Consider the following 27,057-nt stretch of genomic DNA (forward strand, 5'->3'; position numbering starts at 1 on the left):
AACCAGATGAACCTTCTGAGACTCTTCCAGTTCCAAATCTTCAATCCTATAATGCTACAGAGTAACCCTCTACCTCCCTCTGTACCTCTCCTAATGTGCAGAACAGTGGTACTTTGTGAGTAAAGACAGAAATAAATTGATGGTGAATGAGTGATGAGATACAGCATCAGAGAGAGATGCTACATCAAGGTCAGTTGCCAGAATGGGACGATGATACTAGGCTTCTCCTTTCCGGGACATGCCACTAAATCCACTCTACAAGCTTTATAAAAGATGAACTGGCCAAAGATGAGACGCAATCAATTGATCAATAAACATTAAGAGATGTTTAATAATGTTTATGTTCTTTGCCTATGTGACAGGCGCTGTGTTAAATGCTAGGGACACAAAAAGAAGCAAAAAAAAAAAAGGAGTTCAATTTTATGAGGGAGAGAGCATTCAAATATAAACACACAAGCTTCATACTGGATAAGCAGTAAATAATTAACAGAGGGAAGGTACTAGAATGAAAGGGCATTGGTAAAGGCTTCCTGTAGAAGGCAGACTAGGTGGCACAGTAGATAGAGTGCCAGGCCTACAGTCAGGAAGATTCATCTTCCTGAATTCAAATCTGTCCTCAGACACTTACTCGCTGTGTGACTGTGGCCAAGTCACTTAACCTTGTTTGCCTCGGTTTCTTTACCTGTAAAATGAGCTGATGGCAACTTTGCCAAGAAAATACCAAATGGGGTCATGAAGAGTTGAAGATGACTAAAAAATGACCAAACAACAACAAAGTATATTTTAGCTGAGACTTAAAGGAAACCAGGAGATGGAACTGAGAGAGGAGGCTTGCAAGGCAACCAGAGAATATGCCCAGAGCCAAGAAATGGAGTGTCTTATTTCTGGAAGAGCAAGGAAACCAAAATCAATGCATCAAAAAGCACTTGGCAGAGAGTAAGGTGTAAAGAAGCCTGGAAAGGTAGGAGGGGGCTAAGTTATAAAGAGTTTTAAGTGTCCAAGAATTTTGTATTTGATCTTGGAGGTCATAGGGAGCCACTAGAGTTTACTGAGCGTGTGTGTATGTGTGTGTGGGGGAGATGACACGTTTACTCTTAGGGGTCATTTCCAGAGACAGGATAGAACATAGAAACACTGATCCTAAGGAATTTCAGTTCAAATCATACCCAAAGCACAAGCCCCTTTTCAGAGGCTCCAAATTCTGAGTATCAGAAGAGCTACATCAAGACTGACCATACTGGAAGCATGAGTTGAGCACCAAGTGGGGACTGTAGTGGTATGGTCTAAGCTCCTTTGTCTGCACTCCAGTTGAATGGTTGTGGGATGCAGACAGAACAAATCAACTAGTGCCTTTCCTAGAATTCCTGGGTTGGTAGCCAAGCAGGAGATGTTTTATTATGTATCATTTTACTGTTTTTTACTGATTTTATGCCAAGAATAAAGTACTATAGACAGTTAAGAATGTTCTCTCTCTTCTCATGGTTAGCAATTTCATTATATCAAGGTCATGTGATGAGGACTCAGTGAAATATAGCAAGTTCAGGGAAAAGGCAGGGTTTCCTGGCGGTAGGCAGCTCAGAGCTGATTCCAATTGGCTGAGTCTACACTAATCACACTCTCTAGACTTGGTGAGTTGATACAGCCACTCACGAAGAGATGGAGCTGGGGATGAAAAGGTCATCCATGCTCTAAGAACCATAGAGAGCCTGACAATTCCCTAGTATTTTTCCTGCTCTGCAGGTCCAAGTACCCATCATAGTGGTTGTGGGGCTTGCTTGGTGCTAAGTTCTTGTTTTAAATAAATATTGGATAAGATCACTTAAAGGCTGTTAGAACTACCTGAGGGTTAAGCTATCATCACTACCACAAACATTTACTAACTCCAGACAAGGTCCTATGGCAGGCATTGCGTACACAGAGAGATATATGATATGGGCCCCTTTCCTCCAGGACACTGAAAAAATATATGTAAAGAGGTAAATAGCAATGCCAGATAGTATATGCTAAGTGGAAAATAAGCAGTACAGGCAAGGCATATAATAGGAATTCAGGATATGGGACTTTGGCCAGATCCTTAACAAATGACAGTATTTAAACTAATTGGGAAAAAAATAGGGGAAATAATTCCAGCAAAGAAAAATGCGTTGAGGAAAAGTAGAGAGGTATACATCCTTGTCCTATTCAGGAAATGATGAATAGACTAGTTTGGCTGGATTAGAGGTTTCCTGGAAAGGAGCAGGAATAAAGATGTGAAAAAATTTGGACACTGATCTAAGGTGTTTGAACGTCATTCCATGGCACTTAATCCAGTCCCCAGAAAGGTTCCAAGCTAGGATGTGACATGTGCAAATCAGTGTTTTAGATGTATTTGTCTGCTAGATATCTTGGAAAGGTAGATAGTGGAGAGACTCTTTAGAATACTATTTCAAAAAAAGTCTAAGAAAGGTAAGATGCTCCACCAGGTAGATCTAAGTTTCAATATCCCAGTCAGGACTAGAACTTAATTCTCTTTTTAAAAATAATTTTCATTAATTTTATTTTTATCTATGGAATAAAACAAGCATATATAGTATAAAAATAAAAAAATAACAACCAGTCTAGCGCTCTTGTCACTACCCCTCAAAGTCTTGGCGCTAGCAGTGGACTATCTCTATCAACAGCAGGCAGAGGGACAGTAGACTTGAAGTTCAGGATCTCACCAACTCTGGAGATGAATAACACATCAAAGAACCATTCTCATACTCATGACAGTAGAAATTATGAGCATGGATGAAAGTTCCAAAGAATATATATCACTAAAAGCAGATGTCCATGCGCTCTCCATTTACAGAAAGGGGGAAACTCAGGGGAGAAACAAAAGGAGTTTCTTGAGTTCGAAGAGAATAATGAACTCTTACAACCTCTTCCTCCCTTGTGTAAGATCCTATTATAGCCTGAAATGTACAAAATATTCAATTAAAAACTTTTTTAAAATGTGGTTATTTTTTCATCCAATAGTACTTAGTACAGGGTCAGGCATATGAGGGCATTCAGTAAATTTAATTGAATTTACAATACTCCAGAAAAATTCGGTTTGTGGAATTTATAATAAGATTTTGATGTCTTAAGAGAGAGAATCATCAGGGATCTTAAGCAGAAAAAACTGACCAAGTAAGAGGTTTATGGAGTTTTTGTTCAACCTTATTCATTGTCGATTAGATTAGAAAGCAATGTAAGGGATAGTTTGTTTTTCTATAACCTTTTTTACTATATCCTTAGCAACTATCAACAGACATGAACATTTTACTATATATAAAAAATAAAAGAGGGCTGTATCTGAAAATGTGAAACAGGTTAAATAAAGGTTTGTTTCTTTTTTCTTTTCAAATACATTAAATTTAACATAATGGTAACAAAAAGTCTTTGTGTCTCCTGAACATTTTCTTCTGTGTATTTTTTAATATTCTATTGATGCTCTTTCCTTTTTTTTTCATTCTGCATCTCTATCACTACCCACTCATTCATCACCTCCCACCACTGCACATCAAAACATGTCTTCTCTTGTAATAAACGGTAGCAAACAGATAGCATGCTGGGCCAGGAGTCAGGAAAACTCCTCTTCCTGAGTTCAAATGTAGCCTCCTGGAAAAGTCATTTAACCCTGTTTGCCTCAATTTCCTTATCTGTAAAATGAGCTGGAGAAGGAAAGGGCAAACCACTCCAATATCTTTGCCAAGAAAACTCCAAATGGGGTCACAAATTTAGGACATACCTGAAAAAACAACTGAATGACAACTTAGTAGAAATAAGCGTAGTCAAACAAAACAAATTAACTCATTGGCCATGTCTGAAAATGCATGTGCTCTGTCCCTAGTCCTTCACCTCTTTGCCAAGAGTTAGGGAGGCATACTTCATCATCAATTTTCTGAATTAGAAGGAGGGGGAAGATTAAGCATTGTTGCCATAATAAACAGTCACACAATGGGGGAAACACTGAATTATAAATCACTAGTGAAAATCAGGATAAGAATACACACACACACACACACACACACACACACACATATATACATATACACACATATGTCTGTACTGTAATATTAATTTAGCATTCATAAGAAAAGGATTTCGATCTAAAAATAATAAGGAATGGCTCTAAGAACCATACTTTCATAATGTATAGTTTTTCTTTTAAGTATATATTAAATTTAACAAGGTAATAACCAAGGGAGCAGGAGAAATCCCATGGCAGGAGAGGCAGGACACAGGGAGATTGAGAAGAAATTGGGGCCTTTAAAAAAGATTATGCTATTAAAAGACACTCATTAGTAAAAAGTTTGCCGAATATAAAAAGTAAGAGTTCAATTATATCTATTCCTAATCATGTTACACCTGCAACCATGGTTGGTTCCCCTGAACTTACATGAAACAAACAGTAACGAAAAGTTATTGCAAGGCCAGTTGGGCCTAGTGCTTCTAGTCACCATGGGGCCATCTTGCTTTTGGAAGACTATAGGTGAACAGAAAGAGAGAAAGGAGTCTTTCTTACACAATTCTAATGCAGTGTATAGAGTGCAGGCTTGGAGTCAGAAAGGCCTGGGTTCAAGTGTCACCTCAGATATTACCTGTATGACCCTGGGTAAGTCACTTTACCTGTTTGCCTCAGTTCCTTCAACTGTAAGATGGTGATAATAATAACACCTACCTCACGGGTTTATTGTGTGATTCCAGTAACATTTGTATCCAGTTTTAATTTATAATTTCAATTGTAGAAGGCAAAGTACAATAGAGTTCATTGCTATTCCAAAAAATCAATCATGTTTATTGCTAAATGGAAGGATGGGTCATAGGTGTTCCTTAGAGAGACAAAGAAGGGAGTTGACCAAAGAGGAATTTATCTCACATCCAAAGGCAGAAGAATCATCATTTTATAGTACATTTCCTCTTCATTGCAGTACTGAAAGTACTTATAAAAAATCACTATAAACATAATTGTTACTTGTGGTGCAGCTTATCAGTTGCTAAGGATGAAGATGTCAAGAAGTTCTATAACAAATCTGATGAGAAACTCCAAATTCAGTCAGTATACACTGATATTCAATGACTCCCATCCTACGTGGGAAAAGGTAGGTATAGTGAGAAATATATTGGAAAGAATGGTTCAGGAAAAAGGAATGAGATGGAGGAATTTTGCTTATCTGGGAATTCCCTGTGAATCTCAATGAATAGATCCAGTGACAATTTGTATCTCTATCCCCATGAGAGAAGGATGCATTAGAACCTGGAAAAAGAGAAAACATATACTTGAGAAAAGAAGGTAGAAATGAACAGCTGCCAAAAATAAGAGACCAGGCAGGGAACTGTCACTATAGGGTGGGCAAGAGCTGACCCAAGGGACAGGATAGAGCCCAGGATCTTTTATATCTCCTATGTAATCAAAAGAATGACCACTCCCCAGTGCACACGTTGATCCAGCAACTGCCCTTTCTGGCAGTTCCATGACCAAGACACTCCCTGTCAGCTCTGGGTATTTCCTCTGGCTGTCTCCCATGCCTGGAACGATGTCTTTCCTCTGTTCCACCTACTGACCTCCCTGGTTTCCTTTAAGTTCCAACTAAAATAGCACCTTCTACAGGAATCCTTCCTCAACCTTTTTTAATTCTAGTACCTTCCGTCTATTAACTTCCTATTTATTCAGTACATATTTGCATATATTTGTTTGCATGCTGTCTCCTCCATTAGACTATAAGCTTCTTGAAGGCAGATATCTTTTGTCTCTTTTTGCATCCCCAGTGGTTAGAGTAATATACTATACATATATATATAGTAGGAGCTTAATAAATGTTTATTGATTGATTGAGCTTGGGGAAATAATTTAATATCGGAGCATCAATTTACTCATTTATAAAATAACTGAGTTATATACCAATGATCTCTAAGGTCTTTCCCAGTTCTGAAATTATATAATTCTATTCCATTATTAGTTTTCGTCACATGATTAAGCATGAAGCCTTACTAACTAATTAGGCAATTCCTTCGCAGTTTCTGTATCAGCCCTATTTAACAAACCATCGAACGTGTCTGAAATACCTGGAACATTTGCCCTTCTCATCTTTCCATTTGAAAACCTCTGGATTACTTCAAGATTTGACTTGTCATACCTTCTGCAGGATCCTTCCTTGTCCTACCCCTAGCTGTTGGGGTCTTCTTGTTTAACCTTAGCTTCTATGGATGTCATTTATGCTGTATTTATCTTACTTGTGTCTACCTATCTACATATATACATATGTATGTGTGTGTATGTATATATATGTATATACATAAGTATATGTATATATATATATATATGTATATATATATATATATATATATATATACACGTGTGTGTGTATGAGTGCATGTGTATATTGTCTCCCTTAGCAGAATACAAGCTTCTCAAAGTCAGGGCTATTTTGTTTTGTGATGTACCCTTGTTTTGTATCCGTCAGAGCTTAACACAGGACCTAGGCCATAGTAAAAAAAAAAAAAAATTAATAAAGCTTTTTGATTGATTGATTGTGATGGTAGTAAAGAAAAGGGCTCTAAGAATACCTAAGAGTGCACCTCTTTCCAGAGGGACTATCAAGTTTAACAGACACACTCATCTAACTCAAACAGACTGGGACACCAGAAGCAGAGATAAGCTGAGAATTTAGTGCCAGCCAATAAGTATTTGTTAAGAGCTTACTAAGCATCGGGAATTGCACTGGGGATAAAAAGTAAGGTAAAAGAAAGTCCCCATATTAGAAAAATCTCACAGTCTAATGAAGGAAACAACAAGCAAATAGCTTTGTACGCCTACATTTTGTGTATGCATATATATATATATATATACATAGATAAATATATGTATATATAAGTTGTGGGTGGGTGTGTGGGTGGGTGGGTGGTGGTGGTGGTGGTGGTGGTGGTTGTCCTTCATTCTCAAAGAGGACCAAAATGACATCACTATGATAAAATCAAGTTTCAATGTGTCCAGCTGTGACTGATCAGAACAATACAAACTCGGAATGCTCTACCACAGATTGGGCACAGATAGTCCATGTGAACATTTGGGATGTCTACTCTAAGTTTGGCATCCTGCATTTCCTTTGAACTGTTTCAATTCCGCTTTGCTCATAGACCACAGCACCCTTTCTGATGTGGGCATGTCATGCTGAGCTGTCCTGCGCCAGTGTCTCTCATGTTACACAATCAAATTCAAAGTTCTTGAGAGTGTCCTTGTATCACTTCTTCTGACCACCATGTGATCACATGCACTGTGTGAGTTCTCCATAAAATAGACTTTTTTGGGCAAGCATACAATGTGGCCAGCCCATTGGAAGCCTAGTTTGAATACCTGACAGTTTAGTTCAAGTAAGGACTTCAGTGTCTGGTGTGTGTGTGTGTGTGTGTGTGTGTGTGTGTGTGTGTGTGTGTACATATACATATGTATGTATGTATGTATATGATAAATTGGATATAATCAGCAGAGGGAAGGCACAAGAATTAAGAGGGGTTGAAAAAGACTTCTTGTGGAAGATGGGATTTTAGACATATTTGAAGGAAGTCAGGAGGCAGAGATGAAGGGGAGAGGGTTCCAGGAATGGAGTACAGCCAGGGAAGATCCCTAGAGATGAGAAGAATGGGGGTGTGCAGTTGGACAGACAAAAGAGCCCTAATCATTAGGTATTGCTTATGTATCCAATGACCACTGCCACCTTGCTTCACTAAGAATAGGAAATCAAGAATAACTTCTAGTGATACTATCAAGATCAGCAGCTCTAGTTTGGCATCTATCGCTTTCATTATTGATTACTCATCTAATTCTGGTGCATTCAATGTATGGGCTCTAGAGCACAAGCTTTAATGACTATCCTATATAGATCCTATATATCCCCCAACTTCACAAAGATGACAGAAAGACAAAAGGACCCAGGTCAAAAAGCCACAGGAGCTAAAGCTGTTTTGCTTCCCAATTGCACTAAAACTCAATCAAATTTCTCTAGTGGTATATTTGTACGTGTTCTTTCCTCACAACCAGAGACATGTCAATTTGATACAAGACAGATTGACCATCTCATTATCCAGGACCCAAATATCCTAGTGGAAGGGCCAAAAAAATCAGGTGTCACCCACCTGAATTATTTGTGGCAATTCTGACAAACCAGGAGAGTTCCAGAAGAATCTACCACTATATCCTCTTCTACCTGCACATACTATAGCACCCATTTTCCCTACTACAGTCAGAGTCTTCCCACCTACTATGATTTTTTCTAACATCTGTCCCTAATAGCCTTTCCTTCTACATATATTCCATTAGCTTGGTTCAGTATTCACAAACTGGTCTAGGAGGATAAGAATCTTAATAAGCGTATATCTCTACAACTGAAATAAGAGGAGTGGAACCTAGAATTAATGGAAAAGAAAGGTGTGTTCTAAAAGGAGGAGTATGTGTGTGACAACATGATGTACAAATGTGACTATAAGGAAAAATGTAGCCCAAGTGTCCTTTTGGCCAAAAAAAAGACAAAATAGGCACTTTCCCAGAGGGTGATTACTTCTGTTGTTTTGTCCATCAGTCTGTGAATCTTTGTCTGAGAAAAGATGGAGCCTTCCCTTGAGGGAAGAGAAAAAGTTTTACCAAAAAAGTGAAATAAATGTGGGCTCCTGGAAGGAAATTATGGCTCAGAGGAATCCATAGAAGCTGAATATTTCATGGAAAAATTAGGACAGGTGTAGAAGCCCTAAGGCAAAGAATAAAGTTGGCGATTTCTGATAGGAATTCACCATGAAAAAAACCATGGTGGACTTCTCAGATAAGAATAAATTGATGATTAGGCCTTTAATAAACCATGATCTTGGTTTCCTCAGAGTTGTCAAGAGGAGACTGAAAACACTGAATAAATAAGGCTTAGATCTAAGTGATGACAAACCACTGTACGTACTTTTATGTTTGGGGCCACAAGAAACTCCTTATGTAGAGCACAGTTTTTGAACAGATTTGAAATGACCAATTGACAAGATTTTCTAGCATATAAATAGGACCTAAGTCCAAGTTTCATTCTTGGCACAAAGAGGTCTGTATTATCATGATAAAAGCACTGGGATTTGGAACTAGATTGGAGCCCAAACTTTGTCATTATTTTATCTTTGGGATGTCTTTAAGGACTTTATGTTTCCTGCTTCTGGAAGAAGGTTGTGGAAGAATGAGAGGATTAAAGTAAATGTTCCTTGAGGACTCTCAGACTCCTTTAATCCATGATTCTGAGTAGAAGAGCTTGAACAAGAAGAAGGAAATTGTGTAGAAGCTTTGGAGGAGTTTGGACTTTTGAAGAGGATCAGAAATTGAGTTTGGAGAGGAGGAATTGGGGGAAAATTGAGGGGAAATGGAAGGATAAAAATCTGCAGATCCAGATTCTACTTTTAGTTTTGTAAGAGAAAGTTGAAATAGCAGTAGTATTATGGAATACTAAAGAGGAAAAGCACCTGAGAAGAACTCATGGAAGAAGGCAATAGTCATGGCAAGTCAAAATGAGGAAGCAAAGATAAATACAATAAATATGGCTCAGTGGATGGGGCAAGTTGGTAAAAGACAAGAGAATGGCTTGATTGGTGAGACAAGAAAGAGTATAATTTGGAGTTGCAGGGAATAAGGAAAGTTAGGTTTACTGTCTAGTTATTAAGAGCTGAAAACAGGCTACAAGTATCTTAGAAGGCATGCTGGAATAATGTATAAAAAGCCCTAAGTACTTAAAAAAAAAAGAAGACCTAAAAGACCAGTATAGAGAGTATAGAAATGAGTTTTTTTTCAATGATTTTCATTGAATGTGCAGTATTTGTATTTCTACCCAAGTCAAATGATTGCTGAATTGCCTGAATTACTTTGCAGATTGAGTACCAAGCCAAATTATAAATGGAATTATTTTGTATACCTAGAGTAAATCATAACATTTATCTAGAGAACAAAAGATTGAAAGAAATAATGAAAAAAAGAGAATGAATTAGCATTCTCCAAATATAAGACAATAACCATCACAATCATTTGGAACTGATTACAAAAGAAAAAGGTTGATCAATGGAACAGGCTAGGTAAGTCCAAAAAGCAATGAAACTCCATATTGCCATTAACATAAAGATGCAATAAAATGTACTAGTTCTTAGGTAAACCAAAGAGCACAGACAAATGGAAAACCTCCATAAGTGAGTTGGGGTCACTTCCTCATTCCCACCATGTCCCAGGACCTTCCCCATTGCCAGGATGTTCTCTGAACAAGATTTCTTCCATCTCCTGCCACTCAGGGCCTTCTCCAGAACAGGTAAGACAATATGACTTCATAACCAAGCTCCCATATCTCCCCTTTATTATACAGAAAAGCAACAAAAATAAAAGAAAATGCTTATTCTATTTGGATTGGTTATTTTGTGTTAACAAGGTGTTTTTTCTAACATAACAAATGCATAAGAGTAAACACATCCTATCCATTAAACTTTTGTTTTAAAATATATAGGTAACACACAATTGAAACAGGATTACCAATAACACACAGTACAGATCATTAGCTATAGTTACTAAATATTTGTTCAAATAGGATGAGAGGATTTTTCACAGTAAGCACTGTTGCATTGTTTCTCTCCCAACAAAATACAGCAGTCTTTATCATTGCTTAAAACAAAAGTGAAGTTATTTAGGTTGGAAAATAATTTAAACTCCATTTCATTCATGTCTTACATGTAATTCAAACTCAGGTATTGCTTGACTTCATTCACAAACCTTTCCCCACTACACAGCCTTTCCAATTATATAGTTTTGTGGAGTTTTTTTCAAATTGTTTCATATATATTCATCTTATCTCCCCAACTGAGACAAATTCAATTTCAACCTCAGACACATACTAGCTATGTCATCGTGGACAGTTTTTAAACTCTAAACTCAGTTTGCCTCAGTTTCCTTATGTGTAAAATGGGGATAATAATCACATCTACTTGCTAAGGTTGCTCTTGTGAGAATCAAACGAGACAACATACATGAAGCACATTGCAAACCTTAAGCAGTATACAAATATTAGCCTTTATTAGTGTCAGCATTAGTATTATTAGTATTATAGGATATTATAAGGTCTCTGAGAATAAGAAAATATTTCATATTTCACATTTCTCATAACAGTTACAATAGTGCTGAGCACAGAGTAATTAAATAAGTAACTTAATTGATTTAAAATATCTGAGAATGCAATTTTTACCACAATGAGATTTTAAAGTATCACCATAACTGAAATACTTCAAGAAAAACCATTTGTACCAAAAACAAGCAATAATTAATCAACACGATGATAAAAATCTTAACATCAATATTCAAGACATTATTACTGGTTAATGTCTAACCTTAGCCTTAGGGAATATCCAACCTTGGTTTAAATTAAAATGAAATGAAATTAAAAAAAATTTTTAACATGTTTTGTACTGTGAAGATTCACAAGGTCAATTCAATAACACCAAATTATGAATGGAAAGGAAATTCATACTTTAGTAAGATATTTTCTGGTGTTTTGATTTGCATTGGACCTTACATGGCCCTACAAGATAATGTTGAACATTAACTGCCTGCTGAATATTTTAACAAAAACTCCATCCAAAGTCATGAAACACTGCCTCATGAACAACAGAAACCTGTGATCTCTTAATTCACTTAACCTTTCTTTGTTCCAAGGATTTGGGTAACTAGTAACTATAAACTGAAAAATAAACACTCCTCAGCTCAGGGTAGATCTCAGTGTCCAGGAAAATGTGAAAATCAAGTTTATTACTAAATTAGCTGAAATCCTTGAAAAGCCATTTCTTTTAATGCTATCCAGTGAAAAGATAAGAGAAAAAGTGGGTGTATTTACTTTGTTAGTAGGAAACATAGCAGATGGTGATTTTTTTTGGTAATACTTTTTTTTTCTGAAGCGATGCTATGCCAAACTCCAATTAATATATAGTACAGAAAAGGATCATTTGGGAGAGGGGTGATGGAGAGTCTATTTTTAAATTCCAACAACTTGATATTAACATTATTAAAAATAAGCCCTTACATGTTATTAAATGTCTTTTGGATTATAAAAGCTGTTCTTTGTTGAGATGGAAAGAAGTTGTTTACATAAAGCAAATGACAGCACAAATTGGAAAAGAGATGTATGTTAATGAGCAAGGGACTGTGCAAACTCCCTGAATTTTTGAAAAATCATTTTGGTTGCATATGTGCAATTAGGCAGCACAAATCTTTTATTTTTAGTTCAACTAGGAGTTTCAATTGCAGTCCTAAAAATAATTCTATTTCTTTGTGCATGAAAATGTTGCACATCAATGCTTTTAATTGAGTGCTTAACGTGAATTCTTTTGAAAATCTATTCTTAAAGGTTTTACAATAAGGAAAGAAGTTTCTACTTTATCATACTCATCTCCTTGGAGCATCTAGGTGGCACAGTGGATAGAGGGCTCCACCTAGAGTAGGAAAGACACGCGTTCAAATCCGGCTTCAGATACTTACTAACTACGTGACCCTGGGCAAGTCACTTAATCCTGTTTGCTTCAGTTTCCTCATCTATAAAATGAGGTAGAGAAGGAAATGGCAAACTAAAACAACCTAACAGCAATAACATACTCATCTTCACTAAAAGTGTGATAGTCTCTAAGCAATTTATGTGTAGTTTTAAAAACATTCTTTTGTTATTACATGTTATGTTATTGTATATTGTGTCACTATTATTATTAAATTTATTATTCACTAATCATGATAGCTAACGCTTAATGCTTTAAGGTTTGTGAAACATTTTATACATACTATCTTGTTTGTTCCTGACAACAAACAGGTAAAGCAGATGTTATTATTATCCCTATTTAATGGATGAGAAAACTGAGACAGAAAGAAACTGAATGACTTGCTCAAGGTCATACAATTATCAAGTGTTTAAAGGCAAGATTTGAATCTAGATTTCTCTGATTCCAAGTCCAGAGTTTTAACCACTACTTATGACCACTTCTATCCTTTGTTACTGTTGTGTAATCATTTCAGCTACATTGGACCCCATTTGGGGTTTTCTTGACAAAGATATTGAACTGGTTTTCCATTTTCTTCTCCAGTTCATCTTACAGATTGAACTGAGGCAAACAAGGTTAAGTTACTAGTTGTCACAAAACTAGTGTCTGAGGCCAAATTGAACTCAGGTCTTCCTGACCCCAGACCTGGTGTACCTAGCTGCCTGCTGCTACCCTAGCTTCATACTAACCTTCTGAATAATTTTTTATTAACTTTAAAATTCTTCATCTCAAATACTGTCTTCTTCATGAGGCCTTTCCTAACTCCCTTCCCCTTCTCTTATCCCCCCAGTCAGCTGCTAATTCCTTCTTAAGGTTAGCTTCTGTCTACTTTATGCATCTATTGATATTCACATTGTCTATACTAGACAAGTCAAACTCCAGAGTATAGCCCAAACCAGATTACCGTGTAATTGGAAAATGTTTAACCGAATAAATAAAAATGCAATGCAACATTGATAATTTCTCCTTGTGTCTGACTGGCATAAACCACTGATCTAAACCATTAGGATGTAAACCACTTGAGACCAGGAATTGTTTTTGCTTTTTTCTTTATTTTCCCTGTGCTTAGTCTGGCATATAGTAAGAGTTTAATAAATGATTGCTAATTGACTGATTTAGCTAGAAATATCTAAACGTCATATATCAATATGGTGCTATATTAACGAGCATAAGACTAATAATTTTACAGAAATGAAGAGAAAGAAGAATTTTTAGAAATAAGTTTAAAATATATCTGTAAGCAGGGGTGTGTGTGTGTGTGTGTGTGTGTGTGTGTGTGTGTGTGTGCATGTGTGTATGTGTTCATTTAAATAGATCTGCATTTATCACATCCCTTGTAGCAACTGTTTCTTTAAATTGTCTGCTAAGGAATACAGGATCAGTGGTGGAGGGATTTCCCACACTAGTGAAATTATTGAATCTCTGAACTACTGATACATTTACAGTATCATCACAAAACCATGTGATGAATTCTAATTCACCATTTACCATTTTATGATTATTTCTTTACAACAACTATTCAGGTATTTTCAGTATATCCAAGGGAGCTCACATACCAAGAATTCCTGCACTGAGGAAAGGAAGTCAAAAATCCTTAAGCCACAGTTAGTATGACTAATGAATATCCCCTGAGGTGGTCACCTGTATTGGAATTTATACTATTCAAAATTATTATTATATGTAAAATAAGGGGTAGTCAGTTCTGCTATCACATGACATATATGTTCCCCAAAAGCACTGTTAGGCAAAATCACATAATAAAACCTGAAGTGCTTATGGGAAATACAGGGTTAGGGGAATAATGCTCAAAAATTTTGTCAGCAATGTATTATAAAAAGAGGGGAACTTAATAAAAACAATAACTCCATTTTAAACATGTTAAATGATTTACATGTACATAAACACTACAATAAATTGTGGTGCATTTGCAAGCAAATTGGAAAGGTACAACTCAAGGCTTATAGTAGCTGTCCTACTGCACCAAAGATATACAATAAACATGAGCCTTTGCCTTAAAAAAGACTTGAAGTTTACCCATGGAAGTGGACCTCAGAAGGGTGGCACCTTGCAAGCTATGGTGAAATAGCATCCTTTTCTGCATTCTCTCCTTCTCACAGAAGAAATCGAGCAGAAACAAACTTGAAATTTATATTATGTTCAAAGTTTTTCCTAATATATCAATTACACAGAAACAAATTCACATTTTCAAAATACAAGTCATAGCAGAACTGGTTTTAACTGGTATCGGACCAGTGGAAATTGTAAATGTGAATTCAAATAATATAGCCATTTGGAGAGGTTGTTTTTCCCACTAATGAGAATCTACCTGCAGTTTGTAGTTCATAATTTTTGTGATATTACATTTTTTGCATTAAAAGAATCTTGATTTATATTAACTATGCAGTACTCACCGCAGTTGCTAAAGTCTCCACTTTAGTAACCACTTCATCTTTTTCGTGAATCATGGTATCTAATTCCTCTTGGTTTCGCACAAGGTTCTTCTGAACTTTTTCTGCTTCTGTAGAGTAATGCTTTGAAATATCCTCTGCAGCCTTCAACTCTTTCCTGTGAGGATGGCAGAAGAAAAGTCATTCACAATCACTAGAAATGTAAAGACTGATTATATTTCCTTTGTATTCTGGCTTTGTGTGACCTTGGGCAAGTCATGGCCTCTCTGGAGCTCATTTTTTTTTCATCTGCAAAATAAGGTTATACCACCTTGCAGGGTTTTAAGGACTAAATGAGATAATATACAAAAACTCTTTGTAAATCTGAAAATGCTACATAAATGCAAGATGTTACTATCATTAATGAAGCATACCGGCAAAAATATATCTACTGATTGAACATATAAGTTACATATCATGGTTAGGAACATAATTTCTTCTTCTTTCCCTTGATAGCTTTATTCTCAAACAGAAGAAAAAGAAATTTAGAGAGATTATATGACATCATTGATACTAATTTGCCATTACTTTTGCCACTTTTACATATCTTCAAAATTTTCACTACTTTTGTTTTAAAAAAAAATCATGGCCAAGTTATTTGAAACCTAATTATCTTCCAATTTCCCCACTCTTTTAAGAACTCTTTGATTTTCCAAAAAGTATCATTTAGACTGAAAGCCCACAGTGGAAGGGTTTGTATATTTCTAAAAGACTAAGGTGGTGGTTCAGATCTATAATTATTTCTGGGGAAGGAAATTCCAGTGTGGAAACTCCTTCCCATCTTATCAGAACCAAGCACCACTTGACAGAATCTAGATACAGGTCTTCTCAACTCCATTGCTGTCCTATCTTCCATCTTCCACTTTTTTTTTTTAAGTAAATGTTAACTTCATTTGAGGAAGAGCATAGTGAGGACCCATGTTTTCATCAGTGTAGGGAATCACACATGAAGACATCTTTTCTTTCCCATTGCGTATCGGCAACTCTTCCTCATTTATTTATTTACTAGCTTTATATATTTTATCGATTTCTAATTCTTTGAAAATCAGTAATTCTTTTTTCTTTTTTTGCTTATTTAGTATTTTATTTTCCCCAGTTACACATAAAACAACTTTTAATACTCATTTTTAAACTTTAATTTCCAAATTCTCTCCCTTCCTCCTTCCCCATACCCTCCCCAGTAAGAAGACAAGCAATTTGATATAGGTTATGCATGTGTAGTCATGCAAAACATATGTATAATCATCTTCCACTTTATCACACTATTTCTCAAGGGAAAGGGGGAAGGGATGACAAAAGTATTTAATCTTCAACTACCTAAAGGTAAATATTCACATTTAGCATGCCTTTCCCTCCTAAGACTCAGGTTTAAGCTTCAATTAGAATAAGTGGAAGTTTAGGGGGAGGCAAACAGCTGCTGTAGCCACTGTTCATGGGACTTTGGGTGTCTCACCACTGATTGGCAAGTAGAAAGGAAACCTGTACTTAATCCCATCAACAGAGATGAAAGATGAAAATAGTGTTAGTGATAAGTGATGGATGAGAGATAGAAGAGTCAATCTAATTCAGTCTTCCCTCCTTCCCCTACTCTAGTTCTCCCACAAGTTCTTTGCAATCTGGTATTTCATCTTTCATAATCCTTTGTCCAGCAAATAGAAAACACATGCCACTTAGAAAAGTCTCTGTAGGCAGAGAAGTTGTGGTTTCAAGTTTAAAATAAAAGTAGTGATGGGGTTATTTTATTTCGGCTTTTTTAAATTTTGTGGTAAACTATGTATGACTGAGAAATATACACAGAAGAAAATATTTAAGTGAATGAGGGATATCAGGAATATAACCCTTTATTATCCTCCAGATATTTTAAAATTAATTCTTTTTACCTGAATCATTTCACATTCTAAGAAAATATGCTAGTCAACTATGTACTTTACAAAAGATTCTCAGGACCACAGATGCAAGCATATGCCTCTTCTCTCATGGAGGAATTGGGGAAGGGACTTATCAATACATCAAATTCAATTCAATATTTGTTAAGCACCTACTGTGTATAAAAATGTTACATACTTTTTATCTGCTATGCTGGATACCGACATATGCAAAAAAGTTCAGGGCTTGCGAGTGGAAAAGAGACTGATCTGATTGATATCAGAGGTACAGCAATGGGGGAATGTTCCAAAGATACAGACTGAAACTTGAAAGGAAAAAAAAATCGCTAAAAATTGGAAGTATCCAAAAATAAGATGAGGTATCTTGGGATATGTTTGTTTCCCTCTCACTGGATATCTTCATAGGATGGACAGATCACCCCTTGGCCAGACTCATTATGAAGGGTATTCTTGTTCAGATAAGGGTTAGAATGAATGGGCTCTGATGGTATCTCTCAACTAGAGATTTGTGATTCTTTAAGGTGCATACAAATCCAAAGAAACCCTCTTTTGTATTCTGTTTGATGAGAGGAGAAGGAGAGATAAAATATGCACATAATAAATAAATATAAGAATAGTTGAGAAAGGAGAAAGCCCTTATGAGAGATGGGTGGAGGTGGGGAGAAAAGGGAGAAAGGGAGAAGAAAGGAGACACGTAGGAGGTGGCATCTTGCGTTTGTCCTTCATTCTCAAAGAGAACCATGACATCAAGATGATGACATGACTTGCAGCTGACTTCTATTTGATTGCGCAAGGTCACCAGCCTCATTTTCTCCTCCAGAGCCATCTGGGTCCAGTGGTCAGGTATCCATCCAGATGACTGGAGATGGCCTAGGATACAATATGGGCACCTAAATAAAATCTCAAAGAAAGATTGAGTTTCCAAGAGGTAGAGGTGATAAGGCAGTACCCTGGAGGCATACACACAGCCTGTGAAAAAGTATGGAATTGGAAATGGAATGTAGAGGCTAGAGGACAGATAGTAAGCTAGTGTTTACTACAATACGGAGTACTTGAAAGAGTACAATATGAAATAAGTCTAGAAAGGCTAGTGGAAGCTACATTGTGAAAGACTGAGTTTGTATTTTATCCTAAAGACAATAGAGAGCAGTGCAGATGTTGTTTTTATTTATTTATTAGCAAAAAAATGACATCGGTGACATTGGTCTTAAAATCTGAGAGCTAAAAAAGGCCTTAGAGACTATCTGGTTCAATTCCTTAATTTTACAGATGAGGAAACTGAGGCCAAGAGCAGGTAAGTGATGTGCCCAGGGTCAAGCAGCTCATAATGTCAGAATCTATATGTGAACACACATCTTCCTGATTCCAAGTTCATTTCTACACCAAGTATCTATACTATACCATCAAGCAATACACATTTATTAAATGTCTACTATGTGTCACGCACAGTGCTAAGAACTGGGGATAGAAAAAGTGGCGAATGGCAGTCTCTGACCCCAAGAAGCTTACACTTTAATGAAGGAAGGAACAAGCAAATACATATAAACGGATCATAAGAATAAGTAGGAAAAAAAATGAGAGGAAGGCATTAAGTGGGTTTGGAGAAGGCTTTCAATAAAAGATGGGAGTTTAGTTGGGTGTCAAAGGGAGCCAAAGAAGTCAGTAGAGGGAGTTGAGGAGGGAGAATATTCCAGGAACTAGACACAGTCAGAGAAAATGCCTGGACCCAAGAGATGGAAAGTCTTGTTCATGGAACAGCCAGGAAGCTAGTATCATAGGACTGAAGAGGATGTGTCAGAGAGTGAAAGGTAAGAAAACTGGAAAGCCAAGCGATGGGCTTAGTTGTGAAAGACTTTGAAGAGCTAACAAGGCATTTTGTATTTGATCCTGCAGGTGACAGGGAGCCAATTAAAATTATTAAGCATGGAGTGACTTGGTCAGACCCATGCTTTTGGAACATGAATGGAAGACGAAGTTGAGTGTGTAGAGACTTGAGGCAGACAAACTCCCCAGCAAATTATTGCAGTAATCGAGGTGTGAGGGGATGAGGGCCCGTACCAGAGAGGTAGCAGTATCAGAAAAGAGAAATGGGCATATTTGAGACACATTTCAAAGGTGAAATAGACAGACCTGGGCAACAGATTGTATGGAGAGTAGTGGGGAGAGATCGAATCCAGGATGACTCATAGTTGGCAAGCTTGAGGTAGTGAGAGGAGGATGTTGCCCTTGATAGTCACAGGGAAGGTAGGAGGGATGAGTCAGGTCATGGTCACACCTGTTTTAGGATTATTAATTTGGTAACTGCATGGTGGATGCTTTACAGATTGGAGAAATGGGGAATCAGGAGATTATTGCAGTAAGGTAAGAGATGATGAACCATGAGAGCAACTGTATGAGTAGACAGAAAAGGACAGATAAAAGAAGAGTTGTGGAGGTAAAATCCATTATATTTAGCAGGCAATTAAATAAAACTGAGTATGACTCCAAGGTCACAGATCTGAGGGAATAATGGTAAGGCGCTCAACAAAAGCAGAAATTTTTTCGAGAGCAGTCTGAGAGAGGGAGATAAGGAGTTCTTAGAAATGCTTAGAAATGCTTGGGTGTATTCTCATGATGTAAACCTTTAAACATTCCTGGAGCAGAGAATACTATCTCATCTACAAGTAAACAACAGCTTCCTCAAATGTAAGAAATAATATAATATAGAAGCAACTTTGCCCCTTATTAGCTGTATGACTTTGGGCAGATCATTTGCCTCTCTGAGCTTCAAGTTTTTGATCTACAAAACAGAGGTAATATTGTTTATCTGCCTCATAGAGTTACAATGAGGACCAAATAAAATAACTTGCAAGAAAATGGTTTGGAAATTGTGAAGATAAAGAATTATGAGATTATGCCTGCTTAACTTGTGACCTACAGAACATATACAGCTTATTGGCCCTCCTTTCCATATGATTATAGTGATGATGGAGTGTTACAAGTAAGATATTCATTTTTACTGAAATCAGACCTTTTCTCCCAAAATGACTTTTACAATGAGAGAAAGTGTACTTGTAATTGGGTGTGCAACAATAAATTATTGAAGGAACACAAGCCAGTTTTGTTGCATCAGTTTGATAAGACGGTAAAGAACTAAACTTAATTAAGGGTCCTTTATTACTAGAAAACAAATAACGAAATATATTTGAAGCTACAACATTCTAGATAGAAGCAAATTGTGATTAGTGTAACTTTTTTATCATGTTAAAAAATTTCCTCAATTTTAAAATGGGTATAATAATAGCATCCATCTTGTAAGGTTGATGTCATTTTTTAAAAGTACTTAGCACAATCCCCAGCACATAGCAGATTCTATTTAAGTCCTCATAGGCCCTTTCTCCTTTTATTCCCCTTTCCCGTTTCTCTTTCCCCCTTACCTTCATATACAAAGTATGAGACAGTGACTGCTACCTGTGTGGCTTGTTCAAATTTCAATATAAAATAGTTCTTCCTTTTTAACTCTCAAAATGCTTTTGAAAAAGTGAGCATAAATCATATACTTCTTGCAAGTCATTTCCAAATATCTTCCAGAAAACTTTTAGAAGAAAACTTTTAATAGGAAACTTTTTAAAAGCCTTTTCCTTATATTGTGACCTGGTTTCTGGTCCCAAGAATACAAAATACTTCTAACCGTGGCATAATTTCAGCTCAATAAAGCCAAATATCCTGAAATTCTCCCTCTGCACAAGGTCAGCAAATAGCACAGTTAGACTTAAGTCTTTGGGTAATTATATGTCCCTAGGAAATTTCACATAACGGGAAGCATATAGAGATATTCTATCTACTGATTGTTTAGGGGACATGCCGTGATACAGAAGAATGAGTACTGGATTTGGAATAAGAACAGTAGAATCTAAACCTCTCCCCAGTCCACACTCTGCCCCACCAAATTCTCAAATAAATATGGCAAGATACATAAATGGGCCTCAGTTTCCATATCTGTAAAATGAGGGGTTTGGATCTGATAACCACTAAATGTACCTTCTTGGTGTCATTCCACGATCTTAAATGGAAGACAAATGTAGAAAGGGATGTGTTATGGAAATTAGGATCATTCTTGGACCCTTATTCCTACTCTCAGGTAACAAGGAACAATTCTTCCTTTTCAAAACCGAGGCCCCACAGGGAAATGAGCCCCATATCCCCCATTCAACCCAGTGTTTGCACTGAAGTGGCAGAGGTGGAGGTCAGAAGCACAGTGACCCAAAAAAGGAAGAAAGTGTCAGGAAGCTTTAAAATAAAAACTACTCCCTGGATGACTTATGGAAGTTTTGGCCAGTAAACGTCAGGAAACAGGAGGATTCATTTTGTATCCTAATAACTGATATTGATAAAGTGCTTCTTCATGACAGTCTCCTGAGGCTGATCACAGATATAGATTTAGAGCTGAAAAGTGTAAGAAAGATCACCTAGTCCAACCCCATTTTATTGATGAGGAAACCGAGGTCAGAGAAATTAAGTGTTTTGCCCAAGATCACACTGGCAAAAAAAAAAAAGACAGAGCTAGGACTCAAACTCTCAATATGAGAATCTCTGTTTTCTATATGCTTTTCCAAGACAACACATTGCAAGCATTTGCTGTGGGGAGAGGGAAGGAGGGAGATGTGTATGACTTCATTGGTATAATGAATTCCCTCCTGCTCAGAGACTAGTGGTCTTAGAGATTTGCCTAGGGCACTAAGAATATAAGTAATTCATAGCTAGTACTTGTCATAAGTGGGATGTGAACTCAGAACTTCCTTACTGCCAGACTCTGCTTGCAGAGATTATAATTCCTATATTATAGATATACATTTTTTACAGCAAACTAAGGTTTATAGGGTGAATGGGCATACTCAGAATTAAAGATCCAGTTGTGTTCTGACTCTAGACCATTTAAATAGAGTGCTTCGGATTGGCAAAAGTTCAGGTGAGGGCAACAGGAACAATGAAAGGGAGATGTCAAAAGGCAGGGAAAGACATGAAAAGATGAGATGGTTCTAAAAACAAGCTTAGGGTGCTTTGCAGTTTTGCATAAGATCCCAGGGGCCATAACCTACTGTTTGCCATTTTGATTCCCCTCAATTCTGCTGCCTTTTGCACACTGCATAGGTAGCTGCTGTCTGATGCATTTCATGAACATAGTCTTAACCAGGCTATCATTGAATGTTTCCTATTAAAAAACCTGATGTACATGGCCTACAACTGGTGGAATTCTCTCACTTATTTGGCTGCTTAAATTGATAGAAAGAACATATAACTGAAGTCGAGAGAGAGCAAGAAGAGAAGGAACACTGGATATGGAATCAAGAGGAATTAATTCAAATCTTGCCTCTACCTCTACCTGTGGGACTGTGGATGCTGCTTATAAAGTAAGAGGGATGGACAAGAAGGCTTTAAAGGTTCCCAGATATAAAGTTATATTCCCATAATCCCAGCTTTGCTTTTCCTAAATTCAATTCACTTACGATTTTGAGCAAAATAATTCATGTTCACATTCTCATTTAAAATAATGTTTTGAAAAAAATTTAAGAATAAGGCAAACTTTTAGATTTATAAGTGGACTGGTTCTTAAAGCCTGCTTTTCATTTAAAAAAAGAGATATTTTCAAAATCCCATAAAGAATTCTATAAAGATTCAATATTATTGTATTGAGGAAAAAAATTGTTCTTACTGAAAGCGTTCTAACATTTCTTCAACTGCTTTTAGTTCTTTGGCCATCTTTTCTCTTTCTTTTTTAGCCATTCTAATGGCTAAATGATACTGAAACATAATCTGTTCCAGTGAATCATTAACTGCCTGGGATGTTTCTAATGCCTGAAAAAAAAGAAAGAAAAATCTCACTAAAACATCTTCTTTCGTATTGTAAGTAAGCTATTGAATGCTTAAAGGAACCATATAAGTGAAACATCACAGGAAAAAATTTGTTTGAAATCACTATTTGCTTTATAAGATAAAAAAGAAGACTACAGTCTATATTCCTTCGCTTATCTGTACTTTTGAGGTTATTGATAAAGAGATCTCCAAGTTTTCTATTTCGTTATGGTCAAAAGCACATGGGGACTTAGTCTCCCTGCGTCTTATTTCTTCCTCACTCTAGTCCATCCTCCATACAGCTTCCAAAGTGATTTGCCCAAAATACAAGTCTGACCATGTCAACTCTCTTAATCAAGAAATTCCAGTGACCCCCTGTTAGACCCAGGACTCAACATGAATCTTTCTATTTGACATTTAAAACTCTTCACAACATGGTTCCCTCCTGCCTTACACAGTCCTCACGATGTATGCTACCATGCAGCAATACTACTGGATGATAACATACACCAATACTTCTTTGTCCTTTGTCCTTTCCCTAATTGCCCCCCCTCCACTGTTTCTCTCTTCCGTCTGTCTCTCTCTCTTCTCTCTCTCCTATCTGTCTCTCCCTCTCTCCCTTTTTCTTCTCTCTTTCTCACTTCTCTCTCTCCTCTCTCTTTCTCTGTCGCTTTCTCCTTTCTTTTCTTTCTGTCTCTCTCTCTCCCTGTCTCTGTCTTGTCTCTCTCTCTCTGTCACACACACACACACACACACACACACACACACACACACACACACCCCATACACACACTTTCTGTGCCTTTACCCAATCTATCTGCCATTTCTGGAATGTTCTCCCTCCTCACTTCTGCCTTTTTCAATCCCTGGATTCCTACAGAATTCCAGAGTCACCATCAGCACAAGGTCTTTTCTGGCCTCCTAGAAATTGGAACCTTCCCCTCCGTGGTGCCATTCCACCTGATTTGTAAGTTCTTTGTATGTAATGATATCTGTCCATATTGTCTCATCCATTAAAATGTAAGCTTTTGAAGGCAGGGACTTTTTTGCTTTTGGCACCTTGGATCCTGTACAAAGTAGGTTCTTGCTAAGTGCTTGATGGTTAATTGATTAATGAGATGTGGATTCAGAATTCAAATCAACAATTATTTATTGAGCCCCTAGGCCACACATTTGTAGAAATAAGAAAAGTATATGACACAGTCACTGCTCTCAGATTTAGTCTTGTGGAAAAATAGCTATTTATATAAATTTAACAATTAAGGAGGAATACAAACCAGAATATAATGCAGTATTCAAACGATTATTATAAAACATTAAACACTCTCAATATACCAATAGTCACTGCTGTTGTCACAGCTAGGATTCTATTATTTAAAGTAATCAATTCCCTGAAATGGTCACATGTATCTGAATTCACACTATTCTAACTTATAATTAAAGTAAAATGTAGTCATTGGGAGGCAGCTAGGTGACACAACGGATAGGGGGCTGGGCCTACAGTCAGGAAGACTTGAGTTCAAATCTAGCCTTGGACACTTACTAGTTGTGTGACCCTGGGCAAGTCACTTTATCCTGTTTGCTTCAGTTTCCTTATCTGTAAAAGGAACTAGAGAAGGAAATGACAAATCACTCCAGTATTTCTGCCAAGAAAACTTCTATGGGGTCACAAAGACACAACTGAAAACAATTGAACAATATCAAAAAATATAGTAATTGGTTCCAGCCCAATAGAAATATGTAGAGAGAACTGGAATAATGCAATCACTTTGAGGGATTCATTATCTGTACTAATCCCTGACTGGGACCTAGCTGTATTCCTTACTGTTATGAAGATATCATATATCACTGCCTACCCATTCCATGGGGCTTTTGTCCATATCTACCATATCTATCCACTCAACGAAAATAGGAGATATGGACGTTAGGAAAGAAAGGAGATCGATGTAACAGCAAGCACCCTGACATCACAGGTGGGCCTGCTATCACAGGTTCTTAGATCTGCTTTTCTAAAAGGAAAGGCAACTTTCAAGGGGTCAGCTATCACTTTAATTAAGCACATGTATCATTCACTTAGTTCAGGGGAAAAAGTCAGCACTCTGAACTTCAGAGAAAATAGAGAGAAATCAGATTCAATAGACAAGCTTCCAACTGTCTGACCTAAGTAATACATAGATCACAGATCAACAGACAGATTCAGTTATCTGACCATTGTAAACATACATAGTTACTGGAGAGAAAGGCACCAAAATCTGGGTTTTCAAAGCTGGGGGTGGGGTGCTTAGCATCTTCCCAGGGTCTCACCTGACATACAGATCTTCTTCCAAAGCTAAGCCCCAAAGTAAAACCTTACCCTCAGAGTCTCTATACATTTTTTTAGAGCTCAGAAAACACCACAGTCCTTGAGAACTAGTGCCTCATTAACAAAAGGTATGAGCCTTCCTACAAATCTTCCCAGGTGGATTAATGGGTGGGTAAGATCTTTAATCACATTATTCAATCTTGATAATACTAAAATGAAAGCAGCAAAATATCCTACTTTGCTTGTTGTCACAATCAACCTAGGTCTGGGTGATCAAAAAAGGAAAAAGTTTCACAAGAGGAGATGGGAATGAATAAGCAGTAGAAGAATGCATTGTTCAGTCGCTTCAGTCCAACTGTTTGTGACCCCATTTGGGGTTTTCTTGGCAGAGATACTGATTATATCTCAGAGATAGTGGTTCGCCATTTGCTTTTCCAGATAATTTTACAGATGAGGAAACTGAGGCAAAGACAATTAAATGACTTGCCCAGAATCAAACAGCTAGTAAGTATCTGAGGCCAGATTTGAATTCATGTGTTTCTAACTCCAGGCCCAGGGCTGTGCAACCTAGCAGAATAAAGAGTGATATACAAAGCAATCCAATGACATTGGCCTTGAGGCTCCTCACTCAAGATACTCCAGCTCCCAACTCAGAGCATTTTCTCTGGTTGTTTTCCCATGCCTGGAATACTCTCCTTCCTCATCTCTGCCTTCTGGCTTCCTTCAAGTCTTGGCTAAAATCTCACTTTCTAAAATAAGCTTTTTCAGATTGCTAGTGTCCTCCTTTTATTAATTAGTTCTAATTTATCCTATATACAGCTTGTTTGTACAGTTGCTTGCTTTTGTTTCCCCCAATAGACTATGAACTTCTCAAGATTTCTCACAGACTGTCTTTTACCTTTCTTTGTATGCCCCATTCCTATCACATAATTAATGCTTACTACAAGTTTATGGAACGACTGCTTTTAAAAAAATTATATATTCTCATAGGAATACAGAAAGGTACTAGCCCTGGCATTTCACTGAGATAGGTACTTTCTGAGGTGAGAAAATTCCCTGTACCAGTGCAAGTCACCTTCTCTGACACAGCCTTAGAGAATTGTCCTCAGCACTGAGCAGTTCAATGATTTACCCAGAATCTCATAACCAGTTATTGTCAAAGGTTATATACTGGGTCCCATCTTCCTGGTTTCAAGGCCAGTTCCCCATCCACTACATCACATTGCCTCTCTAGTAAAAGTAGAGATAATAATTACCTTGTATTGGATTATATTACATCATTATAATAATTATCTCTACTCTTATGAGAGGGGCAGTGATACAGCTACAGAAAATAGATGACAGTATGACAGTATAGTGACACCGGGTGACATACTGTCACCCAGTCAGAATTTGAATTCATATCCAATGACACCTGTCTTTGATCTTCTTTTGCAAAATGAATCGCTCAGTCCCCCATGAGGTTGAAACAGGAATACTGCAAGAGCTTGAGCATTATGCTTTTTTTTTTAATCAAGCAGATTACTAAGAAAAAAAATCAAAATTCCAAGACAACAAATAATTATTTCTAAACTTCATCTTAGCGGGGAAAGGATGGAAGAGGAAGCACAGTCAGCATATTCACAGGGCCATAGAAAGATAGAGAAAAAATGTTGTCAAAAGGGAAGATTTGAGGATTTTGTTAAATAGCATAGAAATTGTGTGTGTGTGTGTGTGTGTGTGTGTGTGTGTGTGCGTGTGTGTGTGTGTGTGTGTATTTTTGATAAGCCATAAGGAGATATGGCTTCCTGGGACTTTTAGAGTAGCTCTCTGACATGATCAGATCAGATGCATAGGAAACATTAGTCTAGTAGCTATTAAGCTAACATAAAATATTTTTATGTACACTGGACCTTATGTACTTTCATGTCTGCAAATATTTTTTTACAAAAAATATCTCGAAAATATTATCCTAAAATTTTTTATAAGACTTTAATACTGAAAAGAAACTTTTAAAATACAAGCAATGACAGTA

At 36.9% G+C, this 27,057-nt stretch overlaps 1 protein-coding gene across 2 annotated transcripts in view; it reads right to left on the minus strand.

Moving 5' to 3' along the window:
* CCDC178 (coiled-coil domain containing 178) overlaps nucleotides 1–27,057 on the minus strand; it is a 622,621-nt gene that overhangs the window by 447,269 nt on the left and 148,295 nt on the right. For both annotated transcript variants that reach the window (XM_072604506.1, XM_072604507.1), the window contains exons 10-11: nucleotides 22,602–22,744; nucleotides 14,988–15,141 (exon numbers count right to left, since the gene is read on the minus strand). In XM_072604506.1, the coding sequence (XP_072460607.1) occupies nucleotides 14,988–15,141; nucleotides 22,602–22,744 (297 nt within the window). The remainder of the gene's footprint in view (nucleotides 1–14,987; nucleotides 15,142–22,601; nucleotides 22,745–27,057) is intronic.

The sequence above is a fragment of the Notamacropus eugenii genome, chromosome 4, assembly GCF_028372415.1.
Source record: "Notamacropus eugenii isolate mMacEug1 chromosome 4, mMacEug1.pri_v2, whole genome shotgun sequence".
NCBI classification, from domain to species: domain Eukaryota; kingdom Metazoa; phylum Chordata; class Mammalia; order Diprotodontia; family Macropodidae; genus Notamacropus; species Notamacropus eugenii.